The sequence below is a fragment of the Marmota marmota genome, unplaced genomic scaffold, assembly GCF_001458135.2.
Source record: "Marmota marmota marmota unplaced genomic scaffold, marMar, whole genome shotgun sequence".
NCBI classification, from domain to species: Eukaryota; Metazoa; Chordata; class Mammalia; order Rodentia; family Sciuridae; genus Marmota; species Marmota marmota.
The window spans coordinates 192,926-215,341 of record NW_025999873.1 but is presented as its reverse complement, the minus strand read 5'-3'; the positions used below and the strand labels follow the sequence as shown (position 1 = coordinate 215,341).

At 37.7% G+C, this 22,416-nt stretch overlaps 1 protein-coding gene across 2 annotated transcripts; it reads right to left on the bottom strand.

The window, feature by feature from the left end:
- Positions 1 to 768: 768 nt before the first annotated feature.
- Znf287 (zinc finger protein 287) lies at positions 769 to 17,579 on the bottom strand. Of its 2 annotated transcripts, none has more exons than XM_048785840.1 (6): positions 17,440 to 17,579; positions 15,823 to 16,339; positions 14,745 to 14,842; positions 12,834 to 12,960; positions 12,272 to 12,358; positions 769 to 2,835 (listed from the first exon to the last, which is right to left on the bottom strand). In XM_048785840.1, exons 2-6 carry the CDS (start codon positions 16,223 to 16,225, stop codon positions 1,265 to 1,267), a joined length of 2,286 nt encoding a protein of 761 aa, XP_048641797.1. In that variant the 5' UTR covers positions 16,226 to 16,339; positions 17,440 to 17,579; the 3' UTR covers positions 769 to 1,264. The 2 variants fall into 2 exon arrangements, with proteins under 2 accessions (XP_048641797.1, XP_015362314.1); XM_015506828.2 differs by having other exon boundaries at positions 15,823 to 16,422; positions 17,440 to 17,564.
- Between the last annotated feature and the right edge of the window lie 4,837 nt (positions 17,580 to 22,416).

Sequence of the window (22,416 nt, the reverse complement as noted above, 5' to 3'; positions counted from 1 at the left end):
GTTTTCTGCTTATTTTCCTCTCACATTATTTACAAAACTTCTTTAATTACTTCCTTGGCTTGGGATAAGGTGTAGCATTTGGCAACCCATTTTAGCACATTTCTTATGCTTATTCCATGGCAAATTAGTTAAGATTATGTCCTTTCTCATTATTCTAATAAGCTTTGTTGTTTAAATCAGCTGTGAGGGCTGGGGATGTGGCTCAAGCGGTAGCGTGCTCGCCTGGCATGCGTGCGGCCCGGGTTCGATCCTCAGCACCACGTACAAACAAAGATGTTGTGTCTGCCGAAAAACTAAAAAAATAAATAAATTCTCAAAAAAAAAAAAAATCAGCTGTGATTTTCAGCACTGTACAAGCCTTGAAAGGATCCAATCAGGAAGTCTGGGGCCAGGGCACAGTTGGTACTCAAATGTGTTTCAAAGGAATAAATGGATTTCTCACAGCAGAAGAGCCACAGGGGAAAACTGAATTTAGGAGTCAGATGAAAAAAATGGGAACTGTATGCCTAATTTTCCTTCAGGATAACCTTGGATGTTAAAATCTGGTGAAACTAAGGCTAACCTGTTTTAAAGATTAATCTTGGGGGTCTTTAATATTTGCCTATTTAAATCTGTACACATCTAAGAGTTATATACATTAGTTTCTCTGTCCTAACAGATCATCTTTCCTTAAGCTTCACTTCCTTTAATATTTCAGTATTTGAGGGAAAGTGCAGTTAAATGTTGGTTGCACAGAAATCTTTGAGATAATTTCAACTGTTTTTTTTCCTCCAAATCTATTGGATCCATATTACAGTTATGGCATAATAGGAAAAGGGAAAGTAACCTTTAATTATTTTAAGGCTTCCAAGCTGGGAAGAAATGAAGGCCCCAAAGAATTTTTTTTTCTTTTCTATAATTCCAAGGTTACTCTCCAGTGTGAAATATACTTGATGGATACTTTCCCAAGTAACATTCATAAGGCCTCAAGAAGTCTATGAAATACATTGAGTTGATGAATTACAAGTTTTTGAATATCATTTCATATTTTTCTCTGAAATGAATTAAGCTGATATCAAATAAAGGCTAAGTCAATGAAGTTTCCTTTTTAAATTTCATATAAAATTTAAATGAGTTATATCCATATTACTAATACGGATACTTCTGCTGAGTATCTAACATATTGCACTTCTTCAGATTTATTTTTAATGTTTTAACACACAGAGCACACAAAGTAAAATTTAAGGATCAAGTTGAAAAACCTAAATGAAGTCTCCCATATCCATTAATTACGATGTTTGACCCCCGTATGAACACGTTGATGCTGAATAAGGTTTGTACTCTGAGTGAAAGATTTACCACATATACGACATGCATAGGGCTTCTCTCCTGTGTGAATTCTCTGGTGTTGAATAAGGCATGTTCTCTGGCTAAAATCTTTGTCACATTCATTACATTTATAGGGTCTCTCCCCAGTATGAGTTCTCTGATGTTGATTAAGTGATGAAGAATAAATAAAAGCTTTCCCACATTCATTACATTTATAGGGTTTCTCTCCAGTATGAATTCTTTGATGTTGGGTAAGATTTGCACCCTGTCTATAAGCTTTCCCACATATATTGCATTTAAAGGGTTTTTCTCCATTATGAATCCTTTGATGTTGAGTAAGATGCACACTCTGGCTGAATGCCTTCCCACACACACTACATTTATATGGTTTTTCTCCAGTATGTGTTCTATGATGCTGAGTGAGGTTTGCACTCTGGCTGAAGGCTTTCCCACATATATTACATATATAGGATTTTTCTCCAGTGTGAGTAGTTTGATGTTGAATAAGAGTTGAGGAATGAGCAAAGGCCTTTCCACATTCATTACATTTATAACACTTCTCTCCAGAATGAATTCTCTGATGTCGAATAAGGTAAGTGCTCTGACTAAAAACTTTCCAACACTCATTGCATTTATATGGTTTTTTCCCAGTATGTATTTTTTGATGCTGCAGAAGGTGTGTACTCTGACTGAAAGTTTTCCCACATTCGTTGCATATGTAAGGTTTTTCTCCAGTATGAACTCTTTGATGATTAATCAGTGATGAACTATGACTGAAGGTTTTACCACATTCCAAGCATTTATATGGTTTCTCTCCAGTATGTGTCCTTTGATGTATAGTAAGGTGTGCACGCTGGCTAAAGTCTTTTCCACAATCATCACACTTATAGGGTTTCTCTCCAGTGTGAATTCTCTGATGTATGGTGAGGTGTGCACGCTGGCTGAAGGCTTTACCACACTGGTGACATTCATATGGTTTTTCTCCAGTATGCATTCTCTGATGTGCAATTAGGGATGAGATATGCCTAAACTCTTTCCCACATTCTTCACATTCATAAGATTTCTCTTTGGCATGGGTACTTTGGTGTTTCAGGAGGGATGGGTATTTCCTAAATTTTTTCCCACACACATTACATTTATAAGGCTTCTCTCCAGGAAGTATTTTCCCATGTACAATACCATATGAGACATTACTGAAGTTTGCCTTGCTTTCATTATAGATAGAAGTTTTATTATCTGATTGTGTATCAAACTGTACAATTAGGTTTGAATGCTTTTCAAAATTATTTCTATATATATCATATTTACTAAGATATTCTTCTGTAGGATCATCTTCTTGTGAAAAATCAGACTTCAAACTGAAATCATATTCATTAGTGGGAAATTTCTTGAAGACGTTTGTTGTTTCTCTCTCTAATCTGTCATCATAGTCATATGGTTCTTCCAATTTGATGGTCTGGGTTCCATCCTGTTTGAGTTTAGGAATATCTTTTACTGGAGTACATGTTTGGGCTTCAGTTTCCCATTCTGAAAATGAAAAAACAATATAAAAAGTCTTCCTCTGTTTGGCAAAAAAAAAAAATAATAATAATAATAACAACATGAATAAAGTGCCTAAAGACTATAGCTCTGACAATCTCAATAACTTGATCCTTAAAGTTTAGGAAAGGAGAATAAAAGGGCAGCAAAACAAGAGACTAAATTATTCAAAACAGAGAAGCTCCTCACTCTTCAGCCTGGGTACAGAGTAAATAAAATAGACAAAGCTAAGTCAAGTGAAAACAGAAGATATGGCTATTTGGGATAAATTACTTCATGGAGTAATTTATACGTTTTCATAAAGTAAGCATGCTGACTCTACTCCCTCTTTCAATCTACCCTGCATAAACCCATATAACATTCCTAAAGCAATCTCATGGAATACTTTCTCTCTCTCTCTCTCTCTCTCTGTGTGTGTGTGTGTGTGTGTGTGTGTGTGTGTTTAGGGGGTACTGGGGATTGAACCCAGGGGTGCTTTACCACTGAGCTACATCCCCAGCCTATATATTATTTTTTATTTTGAGACAGGGTCTTGCTAAGTTGCTTAGGACCTTACTAAATTGCTGAGGCTGTATTTGAACATGGATCCTCCTCCCTCAGCCTCCTGAGCCACTGAGCAGTATCATAGCTAGTATACAGACATATTAAATGAAGTTGAAAAATATCTCTAGTGTATCTTCAGTAGCCTGAGGCAACTGCTCTCAAAGTACAATCTCAAGAGTAGCAATAAAAAGCATTACTATTCCCTGGAAATGCATTAAAATTATTGGGTCTTATCCAGACATACTGAATTAGAAACTATGGTGGTGGGGCTGAACAATTTGTTTTAGCAAGTACCAAAAAGTAGTTTTGCTGCATGCAAAGTTTGAGGGCCACTGGCTTAAAAGGGTTAAAGGAGGAAAAAAAGGACTAGGAATGTAGCTCTGCAGTAGAGCACTTTCCTGGCTCTTGCTTCTATTTTCAGTACCAGGAAACAAAATAAAACATAACAGAAAAAGAAAAAGCTGAAAATACCTCCATTTGGCATTCAATCCCCTTATAGTAGAAAAATAGTCCTCTTCTACTATATCCCCTACACTTCATATTCTGCTTAACTTAGTTTGAAGTTATCCACTATTCCCACAGGGCCTATAGGTTCTGTGCTAATCCCAAACTCTAGGCCCCCTTTTATGATACCTTCTCTACCTATTATAAAAAATGGTTATAGTTCAGCTCCTTCTTAGAATCTAAAATATAGTGTAGGTTGATTCATATATGAAATTGTCTTTTTTATAGGTCAAAATGGCTGACTGTCAACAATTTTGGCATGGTTCAACCTAATATAATATTGAGCTAATGATGAAATTTGGCCTTATATGATTATCTCACAATTTTGTGTGCTTCTTATATTTTTAACTTATACATAAACTCTGGGAATAGCTTCTGTTTCTATTTCCTTCATAAAATTGGCTCAAGACTTTGGATATGGTAGCTACTCAATTTTTTTATACCTTTATTTAATTTATTTATTTTTATGTGGTGCTGAGGATCGAACCCAGGGTCCCACACTTGCAAGGTGAGTGCTCGACTGCTGAGCCACAACCCCAGCCCTGCCACTCAATTTTTAACTGATAAAATAAATAAGAATAATTTGTAAAAAGGTAAACTCAAATCAAAGTGTGCACACACACAAAAAACCAAATACACAAGAAACTGGCTATGAGGCAGTCAAGTATATATTTGTTGATGCCTATTATGTTTCCAGTATGATAATTTGAAACAAATTTCATGTTATAATCTTTTGAAATGGTGGGAAGCATATAACTTGTAAGTATTAAGAATTATATACTATAATATCAAATATAGAATTTAAAATATAGGAAAAATAGTCCTAGATAGTTCAGAAACTTTTTAAGATGCAGCTCAAAGTACAATAACTTTATCAACATATTCCTTCAGTAGGAGAGTATATAGATATTGAAAATCTTAGCTACATAAATCAGTAAGAGACTTGCTAGAATAGAGGGTAGTAGAATATTGATAACTGATAAAAATAGATCTAGGTACATTTATATGAAAAGGTGTTGAGGACACATGGTTAAGTGAAGAAAGGCAGGTATGTAGCAGCAGGTAGAGCAAGATCCCACCTATGTAAAGATATGCTCTATGTATTATAGACAGGTACAGAAAGACACTGATAATTTAAGGAGAGGAGATACTAGTAATGACCCAGGGGAAAGAGACACATATGAAATTTGCTTCCTTGTAGTGCTTGAATTTACAAACTACTTTTACTCAAATACATAAATCATAATTGACACAAGAAAATATTTAGGAGTAATGTTAAATGAAAAAAGCAGAATCATAGCTAGTATACAGACATATTAGATGAAGTTGAAAAATAATAATTATAGGTTTTATTTTCTAATTTTCAATCAATTTACTATATTATTTTTCTGCTATTAAGTACTAGAAATGTTATTATACTGTTATAGAAGGAAAAAAAAATTAAAACCAACTTTCTCAAACCAGGATTTGTTACCCTGCCCCAAAATAACAAAATGAGAATGTAAGTAAACACATACAAAAAAAGGATGGGCTAGTACCATAAGCTCAGTTTAACTTCTATCTAATCAGAATCAGTCTATGGCAATCTGCATATACCTGAAAAGGAAGTATTACAGTTATTTTTTTTAAGTGCTGGGGATAAAACCCAGGAGCTCATAATGTTAGGCAAGTACCACTATCTACCACTGAGCCACATCCCCAGCCCTATAGTTATAATTAATAAGCTTAAGCAACAAGTTTGAATGATGACCATGAACACAATACTACTATAATAATACATTTTTTTAAAAAATATTTTATTTCTTAGTTTTCGGCAGACACAACATCTTTGTTTGTATGTGGTGCTGAGGATCGAACCCGGGCCACACGCATGCCAGACGGGCGCGCTACCACTTGAGCCACATCCCCAGCCCAATAATACATTTTTAAAAAAATCAGGTTATTAGAAATTAAACAAACTGAGATCAATAAGCAGGGCTTAAAAATGTATATATTCTTAACCAAAATGGTTGTAAAAAGTGGTATCTGCTGGCTAATATTAGACCAAACAGTGGTGTAATATTTCTAATATAGAAGATCAACACTGACTTAGGTAATCAAGAAAAGCCTCAGTGGAGAGGTATGATTTGAGCTCAGCCAGAAAGAATGGCTAGGTCCTGTATAAACATAAAGAACTATGAAAGTTCTAAGACTATAATGGCTACTAAAGACCAAAAGTAGTATTCTATTTATGAATTACCAAAGTTTTCATTTCTTGAAGCAAAACTGGTTAGGTATTCTAACTAAATGTTCTATTTATTATATATCTCTGATCTGGAAAGACAGTAAAATCCTCAGAGGCCAAAAATCAAGTAAAAGCAGGAAGGCAGCTGGGTACTGGTGGCTCATGCCTGTAAACTCAGCAGCTAGGGAGGTTGAGGCAGGAGGATCAAAAGTTTGGAGACAGCTTCAGCAACTTAGCAAGACCCTTCTCAAAATAAAAAAGAGGGCTAAGTATGTGGCTCATTGATTAAGTACCCTGGGGTTCAATCCCAAGTACAAACAAACAAACAAACAAAAAACTCCAAACAAATAAAAACAATAAAACAAAAACAAAAACAAAAAGCAGGAAGGAAGGCAGTTACAGCTGAAGTTGGTTGTTTGAGATGGCTCCTTCATCCCATTGATAACCTTGAGCTTCCATTTTGAGTGTGCAAAGGCTCATGTGTCAGAAGCCCAACTAAAAGTGAAGCTGGGAGGAGTCCCTTGCAAATAGGATTAAATATGATGCAAGAATAACAAAACCCCAAAAAACTAACCTCCATAGGGGGAAAGAAATAACTTGCCTTTCTCAGTCTTGGTGTTTGTTCTCTTGAAGGAGCAAAATCTTTTCTTAAAATGCATAACTACAAACTGCCCCTTCTTGGGCATTGATAGCTCTAATTTGTGCTCTCTGAAAGGTCTAAAAAACTTCTCATGCTGTGAAGTTAGGTCTAAGTACTCCCAGATTGGCAGCATCTCCCCAGACACTATACTAATTCTAGTCCAGGCTCATTTCCATTATAGTTCATGCGTTTTCTCACTGTTTCCAGTGTGCTGAATTGATTCTCCAATGAATTTAGTGTGCTACAGGTATATTTTGTACCATTTTGCCAACTAAAGGCCATAAATTATGAAAAAGAATTAGTTTTTCAAATAGTATGAACCTTGAAATACCTAATTACCATAAGTTATTTTTTTTAAAATAGTGAAGCAATTCACTCTAAGGCAGTATAGACTGTTCTGTTATTATTGTTTAACTATTACAATTAATGTTATATTCTAGCATCAATATTGGTAGACATATAAGTCTAAATAAGAAAAAAAAAGAATAGGAAAGCAAGATGTGAAAGAATGTATCAATGATTTATTTTTTGCAAAGAGAAAATAGGACAGATAAACCAGAAACAAATGAATATGGTTATCTATAGGTAGTGGATGGGAAAAGTGTAGAAGATATGGGAGTGCATATCTTTTATATAGTTTTGGCTTCTGACCAATGTTAATGTTTTTACATACTCAAAAATGTAAAATAAAAGATAATTTAGAAAGAAAACACTCCCCTTAATGGGATCTATTCCAACGACTAAAAGGACTGCAAAGAAGCCTTGAATATTCTAGACAATTTGGTAGTGACCTTGGTATAATTCTGAAACTATTTCTGTGTGTAACATATGATAGAACAAACAAGTAAATATATCGATTATGGTGAAAAACAGCTTATTCAGTGTATGGGAAAGAAGGCACAAAATACAATATTGAAATATACAAAATGAAAAAGTCTTCTGCTATTGGATTTGAATTAAGAGTTATGAGTAAGAACTCATGACTTTAAAAAACAAACAAACAAACAAAAAACCCCAAAACTGCTGGGCACAGTGGCACATGCCTGTAATCCCAACAGTCTGGGAGGCTGAGGCAGGAGGACTTTAAGTGAGGAAACTTAGTGAGGACCTAAACAACACAGTGAGAACCTGTCTTCAAATAAAAATATAAAAAAGGGGCGGGGGATATGGCTTAGTGGTTAAGCAGTCCTGGGCTCAATCCCTGGTAACAAAAACAAACAAAAACTATAGGGCTGGGGATATAGCTCAGTTGGTAAGGCCCTGGGTTCAATCCCCAGCAACACACACACACACACACACACACACACACACACACAGAAAACCAACAACTATATATAAAGTAGATATAGGCATATGTAAAACTGAATCCCATTGTTATGCATAATTATAATGTACTAATAAAAAATAAGAAATAAAAGAGTCAAAAAAATGTGGGAAAAAACGCCCCAAAACTTCTGACAACATGGATGACCCTTTGAAGACATTATGCTAAGTGAAATAAGACAGTAAAAAAAAAATCAAATATTGTATGATTTCACTTATATGCTATATTTAGAATCATCAAATTTATAGAAACAATGTAGAATGGTGGTTACCAGAGAGTGAGGGAAGGAGAAATGAGGAGTTGTTATTTAATAAGCACAGACTTTCAGTTTTATAAGATGAAAACGTTGTGGAGATTAGTTGTACAACAATGTAAATTATTAATCACTACTGAACTTGAAAACGGTGAAGATGGGGGCTGGGGCTGGGACTCAGTGGGTGAGCGCCTGCCTAGCACGTGTGAGGCCGTGGGTTCCACCCTCAGCACCACATATAAATAAATAAAAGTATTGTGTCCACCTAAAACTATATGTATGTATGTATATATATGTGTATATGTGTATATGTGTATATGTGTATATATATATATATATATATATATATATATATATATATATATATATATATATATATTTTTTTTTTTTTTTCCTCCTTGGAGAAATTCCAGGTCTAAGGTAAGTAAAAGGGGAGCCTAAAGAATATCTATTATACCAGAAAGCAAGGAAACGCTCCAAGACTAATAGTTGTGTCAGAGAGATGGTGGCCTTGGTTTGACTGACTCACGTTGCCCAAATGTGGGACAGCTGGGTATTAAAACCAAAACAACAAAATAACTGGAATGAATAAACTAGCACTTTGAATCTTAAAAAATTCCCTTAGTCCATGTGTGTGGCTCATAAACATAAAAAATGGGAAGGAGGAAGACCTATTCTTTTTTTTTTTTTTCCATTTCCTTCCTGCTCGATAGAAACGTTATATTCCTAATCAGTTTTCCACTACAGATTCCTCCGCCAGAGATTCCTCCGCCAGAAGCCATAGTCCCTGCGCTTTCACTTCCGGTCCACCATTTTGTTGCCTCAATTTCTCCGCCGGGGCAGGTAAGGGCCCTCAAATATGCATACGTGAAATGGCCAACTGCGGATGGAGTTGCGGATCAGTGGCCAAACGCTGGCCTCATTTATTTTTATGTGGTGCTCAAGATCGAACCCCACTGGGTTCGATCTTGAGCACCATATAAAAATAAATGAAATAAAGATATTGTGTCCATGTATAATTAAAAAAAAAAAAAGTAACTGTTGCTGTTAGGGATCTTAACTACATAAGGAAATGGGACCAAACTGGCGGGCCTGGTGAAGGTGGAGCCCACCAGGAGGTAGGAGGCAAAGAGACACGCAGAGAGGGTCACAAAGCTGGAGGGGAAGGAGCCTTAAGAGGCCGCCGGCTTCGCAGCACGACCCCAGAGTGCTGGGTGTGCAAGGAGAGGCGCCCCCCAGCCAAGCGGGGCGGAAGACTTGTTCTTTTTCTTTCTTTCTTTTTTTAATATCTTTTTATTTTTTATTTTTATGTGATGTTGAGGATCGAACTCAGCGTCCCGTGCATGCCAGGCTAGTGCACTACCGCCCCTGGAAGACCTGCTCTTTACTGGAGGATGCTATTAATCATTTAGAAGAGACTATGAATCAAGAAAAAAAAAAAAATCACAGTTTTGCAACCAGCAATGTAACAAGGCAAGGATCATCAATGGATATTAGGCAAGGATCATCAATGGATATTAAAAACCTTAAGTGAAAGGCTGTCAAGGAATAGAACAGTTATGTGCCCTCAAAGTATCACTCCATAGACTACTTATTTATTAAATGAGGAAAAAAATAATGCACCTTTAAAATGAAGTGACCTGTAGACACCACCTTAAACAAACTGAGGATCATCAATGAGGAGATAAACTAGGAAATGAGCCTCTTGAGGAAGTGCATGGAAAGCAACATCACCTTTGAAATATTTTTGACAAAATGTTTAATCTGAATTTAATTAAGAGGAAAAAAATCAGGCAAAGCTAAAAGAAAAAAAAATTTTCAGCTATTTATTGTCCAGGATAAAATTCGTTATGCTCCTCCTGAACAGGACTGACCGTGTACAGACCAAATGTAATTCCCATATTGGAAGAACCATGGATGGTGTTAGAAATTTTAGAAGGCCCATCCTTCAGGGACAATATGGGCATTCTAACAGTAAAAACAAACAATAACAACAACAACAAAAATCTGGCTTGGATCCTTTAAAAAAGGTCAATAGTCATGAAAGATTAAGTGGTGCATGTTTGTAATCCCAGTAGCTTGGGAGGTTGAGGCAGGAGGATCACAAATTCAAAGGCAGCTTCAACAGTTGAGTGAGGCCCTAAGCAACTTAGCAAGATCCTGTCTCAAAATAAAATATAAAAAAGGTCTGGGATATGGCTCAGTGGTTAAGCACTTTTGGGTTCAATCCCTGGTACAGGGGGAAAAAAAACAGAAAGGAAAAAAGGTTGAAGAACACTTCTATGTTAAAAGGGACTTGGGGCTGGGGATAGGGTTCAAGTGGTAGCGTGCTCGCCTGGCATGGGGTGGGGTACTGGGTTCCATCCTCAGCACCACATTTAAATAAATAAATAAATAAATAAAATAAAGATGTTGTGTCCACCGAAAACTAAAAAATAAATATTAAAAATTCTCTCTCTTTAAAAAAAAAAGGACTAATGAGGGCTGGACTGGTGGGTCAGTGGTAGAGTACTTGTCTGTCATGTGGGAGGCACAGGGTTCTATTCTCAGCACTGCATATGAATAAAGATCCATTGACAACTAAAAAAAAAAGGGGGAGGGGACTAATGATGTGAGATAAATAAATGGAACATGAGATTTCTGACTGGATCCTAGACTGGGGAGGAAAATATCTATAAAGGATATTTGAGGAAATCTGAATATTTGGCCAGATATATCAATAACTATTGTATAAATGTTAAATATCTAGAGAGAGAATGGTGGTGTGCTTATGTAGAAGAATGTTCATGCTTTTAGGAGATATTCAGGGGTAAGATATTATGACTAAATTTCAAATGGTTCAGTGCAAAAACAAAGGTGTGTGTAAAATGTCTAAATGATAATTAGTGATTTCAGGTAAAAAGTATATAGTTGTTCAATATATTGTGTAACTTTTCTTTAGGTTTGAAGTCTTAAATAAAATTGTGGAGGAGAGAAGAATGAACGGTAACAATCAAAAAGGCCATCAATGGGGACAAGTTCAATAAATTATAAGACAACCAATAAAATATGATGCAGATATTAAAAAAGAAATGAAAAAGCTCTTCACACGCTCATTTGGAACATTTTTCAAGAGATATTTTCAGGTAAAATATGCTAAGAACAAAACAATATGCATAGTATGCTACTGTTTATGTTGCAAAATGGAGGAAAAAATTTTCTATTAACTTTATGTGCAAAAAAACCCAATCACCCATTCAACTCCAAATAGATATCTGAAACAACTGTTTACCTATAACACAGAGCCAGATTTTATTTAAAAATAAAAAAAATACTAAAATCATGTTAAAATCCAGGTTTTATTGTGGAGATGAACAGTTGTTCAAGACTTACCTGGAAGGAAGCCTCTATAGGAAAACAGTGGTTAATAGTCAAGATCTAATAAGAGTGGTTGCTGCTGGACGATGTAGCAACTGGGTGAATATGGTATGTAGGTGGGAGACTTTTGTCTCTATATATGGCTTTATATATTTAAAAAAATTTTAATTTTGTGAATATATAAGTTTTAAAGTAATTTGGAAATAAAAAAGAAGGAAATTAAGAAAGTGGAGACAGGAGATATAGGGGTTTGTTAGTTAACAGAAAAAAAGAAACTCAAATGTAAGTTTTGAAAATGGAGCAATGAAAGTCCCAGAGAAGCTCTAAAAGATGGTACTTAGGGGTCACATAGGATAAAATGAGAAGGGACACAGGGGAAAGGTACCAAAATAATATTTGAAAACTCTCTTCCTTTTTTACTTTCTTCTATAAAAAGCAATACTAAAACAGCTCAGAATTCTTTACCAGCTGTTACGACTTTGCAAAGAATGATTTGGCCATATTTGATAAATAATTTCAAAACATTTTGGATATAGACTATTAAGTGCAAAGAAGCTCATGTGCTGGCTTTTCTCTTACCTGGACTAGGGCCTTCTAAAATTTCTTTTATCACCATCCATGGTTCTTCCAATATGGGAATCACAGTTGGTCTGTAGACGGTCAGTCCTGTTCAGGAGGAGCATAACGAATTTTATTCTGGACAATAAACAGCTGTAAAAAATGTATTACCTGACTTCTACTAAGACTTCTATAGGAAAATAACAGTTCAGGGACATGATTTAGTAAGATACTTAGGTCTCATCCTTTTCAGAACAAGGATTAAAAATTTCCTGCTACCCAAGAGAATGTATGTCTGGAGATCCTACGGAAGAATTCTTTCCTTTGAGCAGTAGAGAATGGGCAAGACAGTGTTGAGAAGCCGTCAAGTGGCAGCACTATGAAATTGTGCATTAAAACTTTCATTAGTTATCTTTTATTTGGGAAAAGAAGAACACAGTCATTTTTGTGTCTGAATGAGATGAAACACTTATCTCTAGACCTTATTTTTAGCCAAGTACTTCAGAGCCTTCTTAACAACTAGGGGCAGAAACATACCCTGGGGGGGCGGGGCACTGGGAGGAGAGGTGTGGACAATCCTTACCTAGAGAAACCATGTTCCAATAGTTTTGTAATGTCACTGTCTTGTACAATTCCTTCTGTACAGGACGCATTAGCTCCCAGTCCTCTTGGGTGATGTCTACAGCCACATCTTTGAATGTCACTGATTCCTAAAATATCAAATACAACTTAACTTGGCTCAAGAACTAATGGGAAGGGGGGCAGTAAGACTGGGTATGCATGTGGTGGTAGGAATAGGGGATCACAGAATATTAAATTTTAGGACTCTAAAAGTTTGTCTAGTCAAAACCTTCACCTAATGTATAGACCACAGCATCCTTCAAGGGCCCTAATGAGAAGTTTAAAAATAAAGGAAAATTTATTTTTTTCAATTAGTACTAGAGTACACACTGATGGTTTTCGTTTAAAGAAAAAGGGTAGGCCAAGGGATATAGTCGGTGGTGCAGACCGCATTTGCCTAGCATGCTCAAGTCCCTGGGGTTTGATCCCCAGCACCACACACACTCACTGCCCCCCACCCCACCCCCCAAAAAAGAGGAAGAAAAATGAGGAGAAAGAGGTTTTGAATTTTAAACACATATGACACAGAGTTAAATGATTTTCAAGTTTTATCCTAAGAATAAATTCAACATGTTATAATAAACATGTTGGTTGTGGGTTGTGGGGTTGTGGCTCAGTGGTAGAGTGCTTGCCTAGCATGCATGAGGCACTGGGTTCGATCCTTGGTACCATATGAAAATTAAAAAAAAATAAAATAAAGGTCATCTACAACTAAAAAATAAAAATAAAAAAACCACATTTATATGCTCTATAATATAAATGTAATGTTCTTTTAAAAAACAAAACTGAAACCAACAACCACACTGTTGAATCACTGCACTTTTAGATGCATCTCTCAGTTCGGGAAGGTTAGTATCCCTTTTTGCTCCCTTTTAAAAAAATTTTTGTTAAAAATATTTCTTGATTACTGTTACCTGTTATTTTTTTTTCAAATAATTATCACAATTTAAAAAAATCACTTTGGGATATTAAAGTCACATTAAATTTATAATTGAGAAAGAAGTGATTATAGTTTCTTTTATGTCTTATAAGATGCATAAAATATGAAAGATGCAAAATTTATACTATGCTTAGTTTTAGATTTTTTAAAATTTTGTCATCTGGTTTTTATGTATATGTAAAAGAGGAATACATTTTTGCATGTTATTTCTGTGGCAGTCATTTTACTCAAATTTTCAATTACTGTTTCTAACAGTTTTTCCCTTGATTTTCTTAGTTCTCTAGGTAAATGTTCACATCATCTATAAATAATCATTTTAATTTGATTGTCCAAGGTTTTTTAATTATAGGCCATGTATATTTTCCCAATAAGTCTTTCTCTTAAGGTGGCCTAAATTGCTATTCCTTAGTGTAATACCTCTCATGATCAAGATCACAGAATACACACAGCCTTTAATTACTTGTTAATGAGGAAAAATAATATTAGCAAATATTATTTATTAATCACTTAATAAATGGTAGTAAAGGGTAGCCAAAAGTCTCATAATATTTTATTCTTACAATCTTAAGAGGTAAATTCTACATATTGAAAATGAGTAACTTAGACTAAGTGGGTAAATATCTTATTCCAAAATCATGAATTCAATGGCAGAGCCAGGAACCAAAACCTGGATTCCACCTGGCCATGTAGGTTAATCTCTTAACCTCTATATGGTATTACTAACTTAAAAGTCAAGGAGTGAGGAAAGGCATATTAAGGGAAAGCGAGCACATTTACTGAACAGTTCAAGGTAATGAAGGAGAGAAACTCAGGTTTAGGTCCTAGTAGTTAGGGCTTTTGAGGGTTCACCAGCTATCGAGTAGGATTCACAACAAAAAATGCTCTCTCATACTAAGAAGGCACTTTAAAATCACAAAAGAAACTTAAACTCACTTTGGTTACCAAGTCATTGAGCCACCCTGCCTGGAAAGCATGCCTTCCTCTGGGATCTTCCTCTTGAATCACCTGGGAAAGAGCAGCGTTCTGAGGAACTATGGAAGAGAAAGAAACCATTATGGATATTAGCCCTGTTCAAATAGCCTAGGAAATCCTTCACCAAATACATGCCTACACTATTCTCTCTCTTTTAATGGGACTCTCTTTTAACCCAGGGACTCACACATGCTAGGCAAGTACTCTGTCACTGTGCTCCATGCCAGCCTTTATAAAGTTTTATTTTGAGAGTCTTGCTAAATTGCAGAGGCTGGCCTTAAATTTATGATCCTCTTGCTTCAAACTCTGGAGTAGCTGGGATTATAGGTATGGGTCAGTGTGCCTGGCTAGATGCTTAGACTTTTCTTTTTAAAAAAAATTTATTTATTTTTATGTGATGCTGAGGATTGAACCCAGTGCCTCACATGTGCAAGGCAAGTGCTCCACTACTGAGGTACAACCCCAGCCCTAGACTTTTCTTAAAATGAGAAGTGAACAGAAAGCTGAAAAAGCACTCATACTTCAAAGTCAGAGGGAAGGGCCAATCACTTGTCCTAAGACATCAATGCAGAGTTCAAAAACAAGTCTGCTCTGGGACTGTTAAGTGTACGTAGAAAATTCAGTATTTTCTACTAAATCCTTATTTGATCTAAAATGTGTGAATTGTCTCTTTCTTAAGATGAGACTATTCTTTGGAATTTCTATCTTTCTGGAAATCACAATGCAAGTGATTTATTAGTAGAGTGGTATAAACCTCTGCGAGTTACCTTTCTGGGGATTCACACAGAGGTTAATTTGATTGTGTCAAGTGAATCTCTCCCGAAACTTCTCCTCTGGCTTTAGATATTGTGTGTTTGGTTTAAGCAATCTTGAAGGGGAACACTATGTAGTAGGGAGGCTCATGTTAAAGCCTGTTCTCACTCCTTAACTCAATTATCTTTCTTCTCTCCAATTTCTTTAAAGGAGCTATTCTCAGAAGTACTAATTCTCTTCTCTAACCACCCAGGGATTCCTCCCCTCTCTGCTCTACAATTCTCACCTTCCTCTTCTAGAAACTGAGTCAAATCCTCTACCAGAGTCACCACTTCCTCGCTGCTCTCTGGATACTGGGACTTTACCCAAGTCCTAACCTCCCCAGGCAGGATGGTTAGGAACTGCTCCAGCACCAGTAGTTCCAAGATTTGTTCCTTTGAGTGAATCTCAGGCCTCAACCACTTAAGGCAGAGCTCTCGGAGTTGACTCAATGCCTTTCGAGGACCAGCCAGGTCTGGGTACAGAAAATTCCTAAAATTCTGCCGACAGGTCTCAGTGTCACGCAAGAGTCTTGAAGTAAGGGTTTGCTTCTCAACATTGTGGGTTCCACTTTGAACTTTGTCTGGCTTCCACATTAGAAGGATTTGTGAGCGTGAAGAACTGGTCATCCTCTTTCTTGAGGCTAACATATCTATAGACAGGATAGTCAATCTGGCAATATCCTTTATTTCTCCAGTAATTAGCCAACTGCTTGAAGTCTTATGCTACAGCCATAAAACCATTTTTATCAAGGGCTGCTGCAGCTAGGGGCAGAACAGAATATAGGTAGAGTTAGTGGCCTTAGTTACAAAATCTGAGCCCAGAACTTGCAGGGATGAATGAGACCCTGAAACACAAGAATGGACCACAAGGTCAAGAATTTCTGGTGTACTCTGCTATACACACACACACACACACACACACACACTCCTCTGTATGCACAAATTAGTTTATTTGAGTTTACTTCCGTCTTCTTCCCTTTTATTCTTGGACTTGTAAGAGAACTTCATTGTGTTTAGGGGCAGTGGGAAGGATGGAGCTACCACAAAATGGTGTTAGAAGCTATAATTTAAAGAATCCTGAGCAAAATGACTAACTTCTAATTTGTTGAAACAAAAATTAAATATATATATTTTTTTAACAGAAAAAGATGTTTGAGATTTTAGTCACTGATGTAACAGAGGCTGTAATGACTTAACTGGTCCTCAGGAATACAGCAAACCTACCGTTACTGGGAATAAACTGGGAAGAAAATTTCTTCTTAATAAAGTGCTCAGGGTTCCCAAGGGAACTGTCAGAGGAAAATGGCAAGCCATTTATCTGATTTGCATGTTAATGCCAGACTATTCTAGTTTTTCACTACCAGAGGCCTGAAAAAACAAGCCCTTGGACTGGGAAGCAGTGGAAAAGATTGTTGTGATAGGAAAACATTTCAGTGCTTCAGGAGGAAACAGTTCCTTAAGGACACTTTCGGGACCAGGATTCCAGAAGAGAACCTCCTTAGTGGCCTGATCTGCAGGAGAACCCACACCCACCTGTCCCCTTGCTCCAGCTCTCAGACCTACTCAACCACAGTCGTGACACCAAAGAGAACTGTTTACAAGGCTCTGCGAAGATGCAATGGCCTCGCCTGGCTTGCCTCCCCTTCCTGGCCGGTCCCTTTCAGAGGAAGGCAGAAGGCAGCGGGGGGACAGCCAGGACCCCAGCGACTTGCAACGATGGGTACGCGCGTCCCCAGGCTCCCCACCCCCAGCTTCCACTCCCTGTGCCTTCCCTGCAGGGCGCGAGCACGGCGCCCTGAGCGTCGACGGGCTCGGGGGTCTGGCCTTGATCTCACGGACACTCGCGCCAGGGACATCGTTACCTGTCGCTGGGACCCCGTCACTCCGCAGCCAAAGCGGCCCGAGAGGCCACAGGCAACAATGGCGGCGGCGTCACGGGCGCCTGCGTGGCGGGCTCTGTTCCGCGCTGCAGAGGGACCTCTGGCTCTGCCACTTCTTTTCTCGGGAAGGATTATGCGACTCCAGAAGAAGGCGCACGTTCCAACCCGGTGCTGAGAAACCCGGCCTGAAACCCCCTCGCCTCGGCTTCGCCGCGACCTCGCCTCTGCGCCACTGCGCATGTGCGCCAGGAGAACGCTGCGCGCTTGCAGAGCCAATCGGAACCAGAGTTCTGGCCTTCACTTCCCGGGGGCCCTGGACCTGTCTCCATGGCAACCTCCTCCACCCATCCTCCGGACTGGCTCGTCAGCCTGCAAGGTTTTGAAGGGAATTCTCAAGTTTGTCTGGGTAGAGACAGGTCTGATAGAGAACTTGGATGTCGGAGAGTTACCAGTGGCTTGTAGAGTGCTTGGAGGTGGATGCCCCGCGCCAACTACCCAGAGAAAATGGCATGCCAGTGTTCCTAGGGAAGGAAGGACAGGCAAGATGTGGATCTAAAAAGAGCAAAACCCTGAAGGGGTGTTTCAGGATGTACTGGGCATAGACACTTAAGGGTTCGGAGTATCTTCTCAGGAATTTGACAGAACAACATATTCCAGGTGTTCCTGATATCTACTGCTCTGTTAACCACTCCAAAAGGTAGTGGTTTAAAAAACAACCACTTAGTTATGTTCTTCGATGGTGAGGGTCAGGAATTTGGAAGGGGAATGGTCTGGGTGGATATTCTCTATCTCACTGTGTCTAGCTTCTGTTGAGATGACTTGATGCTGGAGATGTTCACTTTCCAGATTTTTTTTCACCTACATGTTTGGTACTTGGGGTACCAAGTAGATGGCTTAAGGATGAGCTCAGCTTGGATTTAATCTGAGTGCCTAAGTGTGTTCTCTTCAACACAATAGACTCAGGTAGGTGGATTTATTACCTGAGGGGCTCTGGGTTGGAGTGTTCAAGTGAACAAGAAGGAATACCTGTGTCTAATTATGACATACTTTAGAAGCCACCTAGTATCAATTATAATTTTGGTCAAAGCACTCACAAGCCTTCACAAAATCAAGTAGAGGCAGATGTAGACATCATGGGGGGGGGGTGCCAAAGAGAATATCACCACACTAAGGAAATATTAATAAAAAGAAAGTTGGGAAGTGTGATGGTTTTTTGATGGGTCTACTTGGCTAGGCTATAGTTCCCTGCTATTCACCGTAAACACTAATCTAGGTATTGCTGTACAGGTCTTTTGTAGATGTGATTAAAGTTCAAAAACTCAAATTGAACTAAGTATGGGAGATAATCATAGATAATTTGAATGGACATGATTCAATCAGTTAAAAAGTCATAATGCAGAATTGATCAAGGCTCCCCTGATGAAGAACATCTACTTACATACCCTCTCTTTCAGCCTGCTCTTCCTGATGGGCCACCTTTGAACTTGTGTAGTCATCCCCCTCAATTGAGTAAATAAATTTCTTGAAATAAATCTCTTATATAGCTTACTGGTTCTGTTTCTCTGGTTGAGTCTTGACTGATACAAATAACAATCCTAATATCTGGTAAAATAGAATCTAAGAACCCAAGGGAATGAATGTTTTACATTTGTAAAAACAAATATCGACAGAGAAGATATACTCACCATATGTATATATACCTAACAAAAAGGCCTCAAAATACACCAAATGATAACTGATATAACTGTATGGAGAAAATATAAATAACTACTGAAGCTAGAAATTTTAATATGCCCTCTAGTGCACACTATGATGTGTCATCAGGATCTTCCTTTGGGTTGATGCATTCAATTTCCTAGTTGCCAGTGTGTTTGACAGCTGATAGTTTGCCCCTAAATAAATCCTTGGAAGTTATACTGGCTGATTAGAACTGCCTCTTACATGTTGCATCTCCTCCCCAAGGACGGTCAATATCCAAAGACTGTTCAATACAAATGTTCAAAGATCTGGTCCCCTTGCCTCAATTTTTAAACTCTCTAAAAGTCCACCCTGGCTTAAGAGTTCTTCTAGGGACCCAAGGAATCACACAGCATTTCAGCTAATTCCCATGCCCAGTCCTTTTTACATTTTTCTATAGAACACTAACCAATAATGCTCCTGCCTGCAATTTTCCATTTCAGAACTCATTTCTTGGGGCTGGGGTTGTGGCTCAGTGGTAGAGTGCTCGCCTAGCATGCACGAGGCACTGGGTTCGATCCTCAGCACCACATAAATGTAAAATAAAGATATTGTGTCCACCTAAAACTAAAAAAATAAATTAAAAAAAGAACTCATTTGTTGAGGTTTTGCCTTATGCCAGTTGGTATCATCAGTGATTCTAGGAAAGGAAACTCTTAAAATGTGATTCAAACTGGATTACCTGCCTGTATGCTGGCAGTGAGGACCCTATCACTTGTGATTGATGGAATACTGATAGTACATGTCAGGTTTCAGCAGTGTAATTGTTATTGATGAAAAGGAATGTGCTGATGGATTTTATATCTCAGGCTTGGAGGTGGAGAGAAGTAATAATTCTAAGGACTATGGAATTAAGGAGTGTATTAGTCCTGTTTTATTACTATAATGAAATGCCTTAGGCAGTATACTTTATAAAGAACACAGGTTTATTTAGTTCTCAGTTTTGGAAGTTGGAAGTCCAAATAGTATGATATATGTTCTAGCTAGAGTCTCCTTTAGCTACATAACATAATATCAGGAATGCATGTATATATCTATGTCTGTGTGGTCTCTTTCACTCTCCTTATAAAGCCATCAGAATTCAATCATGGCCCCCATGACCTAGACTAATCTAATCACTTCCAAAAAGAACTGCATTTTTTAAAAGTTATTTTTATTTATTTTCATGAGATGCCGAGGATCGAACCCACTGCCTCACACATTCAAGGCAGGCACTCTACCACTGAGCTACAGCTCCAGCCCAAAAAGCTCTGCATTTAAACACCATAATTAGACTACTAAGTTTTTACCATTTTAATGCCATTAACACATATTTTGGGGACTAAACTCCTATATAAGTATAGGGAGACAAATCATACCCAAACCATAGCAAATGGCTTACTAGGAGCTATTGACAAGGAAAGGCTGATGGTGATTAATGACCAATTTAGAGAAAGTGTCAGAATTAGAGGGTTTTTGAAAGTTGGTGGCAAAAATGCTGAGAATCAGGTACTAGGACTGTATTAGGATTGCATTAACTTCAGCAAAGCTTGAATTCTCAACTGCAGCAAGTTTGCTTTGTCAAAGTCAGGACCCTGCTGGGAAAGGAGTAGAACTGTGAGATTGGGAATGAGAACATTTTGATATATGCATGCAAACACCTTTATTTATTTATTTAGCAGTACTGATAATTGAACCCAGGGATTCTCTACCACTGAGATATGTTGGAGCACTTTTTATTTTTATTTTTTAAATTTCGAGACAGGGTTTTGCTAAGTTGCCAAGGCTGGTCTTGGACTTGTGATCCTCCTGCTTCAGCTTCCAAAGTTACTGAGATTAGAAGCACGTGCTACCATACCTGTCTAAAAATGCCTTTAAATATCAATCCTTCCCAATTCTCTGTGCCTGAAAAAATGGTCCACTCTTCCAGGTCCAAAGTTACTTCTCTGTCTTGTTTGAAAATTATGCACATAGAGACCTCTATGTTGCAATAAAACTTGTGCTTCTATAAAGATCTCCATTTTCTCTCTATCTGACCACTATATAAATAAATAGAGTCAAGTAACCACAAAACTCAACAGGTGAAATTCTGGGCCTGATCAGGGAGGAAAACAACCTATTCCCTGGTGTTGCTGCAGACCTGAGCCTATATGTATTTGTAGAAGCCAGGGCAGTATGTATGAAACTGGATCCTGAGGATTCTGGATCAAAGAGGTAGAACCTATAATCAAATACTGGAGAATTTATTTAAAAAAAGAGGCATATTCCCATAATATGGAGTTTAAACACTCTAACAAGGATGTCAGGGGGTAAAATTTTTGAGAATTAGAGAAATAGATGGCTCACACTAAGCAGAAATAACCAGTTTTGCTTTACAAAAGTTAAACTGGGCATACTAGAGTAGGCAGTGTATGCAATTTTGGAAAACTTATCAGCTGACTGTGTTTCATTATAATGCCTGGAGGATAATTCATTGAGATAAAAAATGTGCTTTTTAGAGGGGCACCAGCATCACTGAGAAGCTCAATAGTGTCTTTCCTCTGTAGGCTGAGGCTGATGGTAGGAGATTCGTTGCAGAGCTGGGCTTCTTGAGGATGGCATTTGAACTTCAGAAAAAAGTAAACTCATTGTGGAAAGTATAATGAGAAATAAGATTGAAGGGAAAAGCAGGGAGAGAAAGTATGAAGGGGTGCTGTATCTTTAGTGAGCTATGAAGAAGATTAACAGAATGTGGTGTCTCTATGGGAAAGACCTTTGGGCAACAATACGGATAATGATCAGTTCATACAATCAAATCAAATAAAGGATGTATGATCAAGAGACTGAGGCTAATAAAATGTAACAATCTCTAACCCGATTTCCAGATCCTACTCAGTTTTCAGCCTCAAATCCTATTGACTAAAAAGCCATATCACCAGAAGGCCTCACCACATCAAGTATGTGTAGTAATGAGTTTCCTAGCCCTCTCATCCCCAAAAGACTTATGTCCATTTACTCACGTGCACTTAAAAAGGTACCCAGAAGTTTCAGGGCTTTTGAGTATAGGGTCTGGGTTGACATTGATAATTAGGGACCTGAAGCAACATGGAGATCTGAATGTTAGAATGGAGGAATATGGGATCCAGGTAATGAATGGAAGTCTGTCTCTTGAAAGATCCACAGAATTCAGTCCCATCCATTAGTAATTTCCCAAGACCTTGAATGTATAGTAGGAATGTGTGAATTTTAATTGACAAGCAAGGG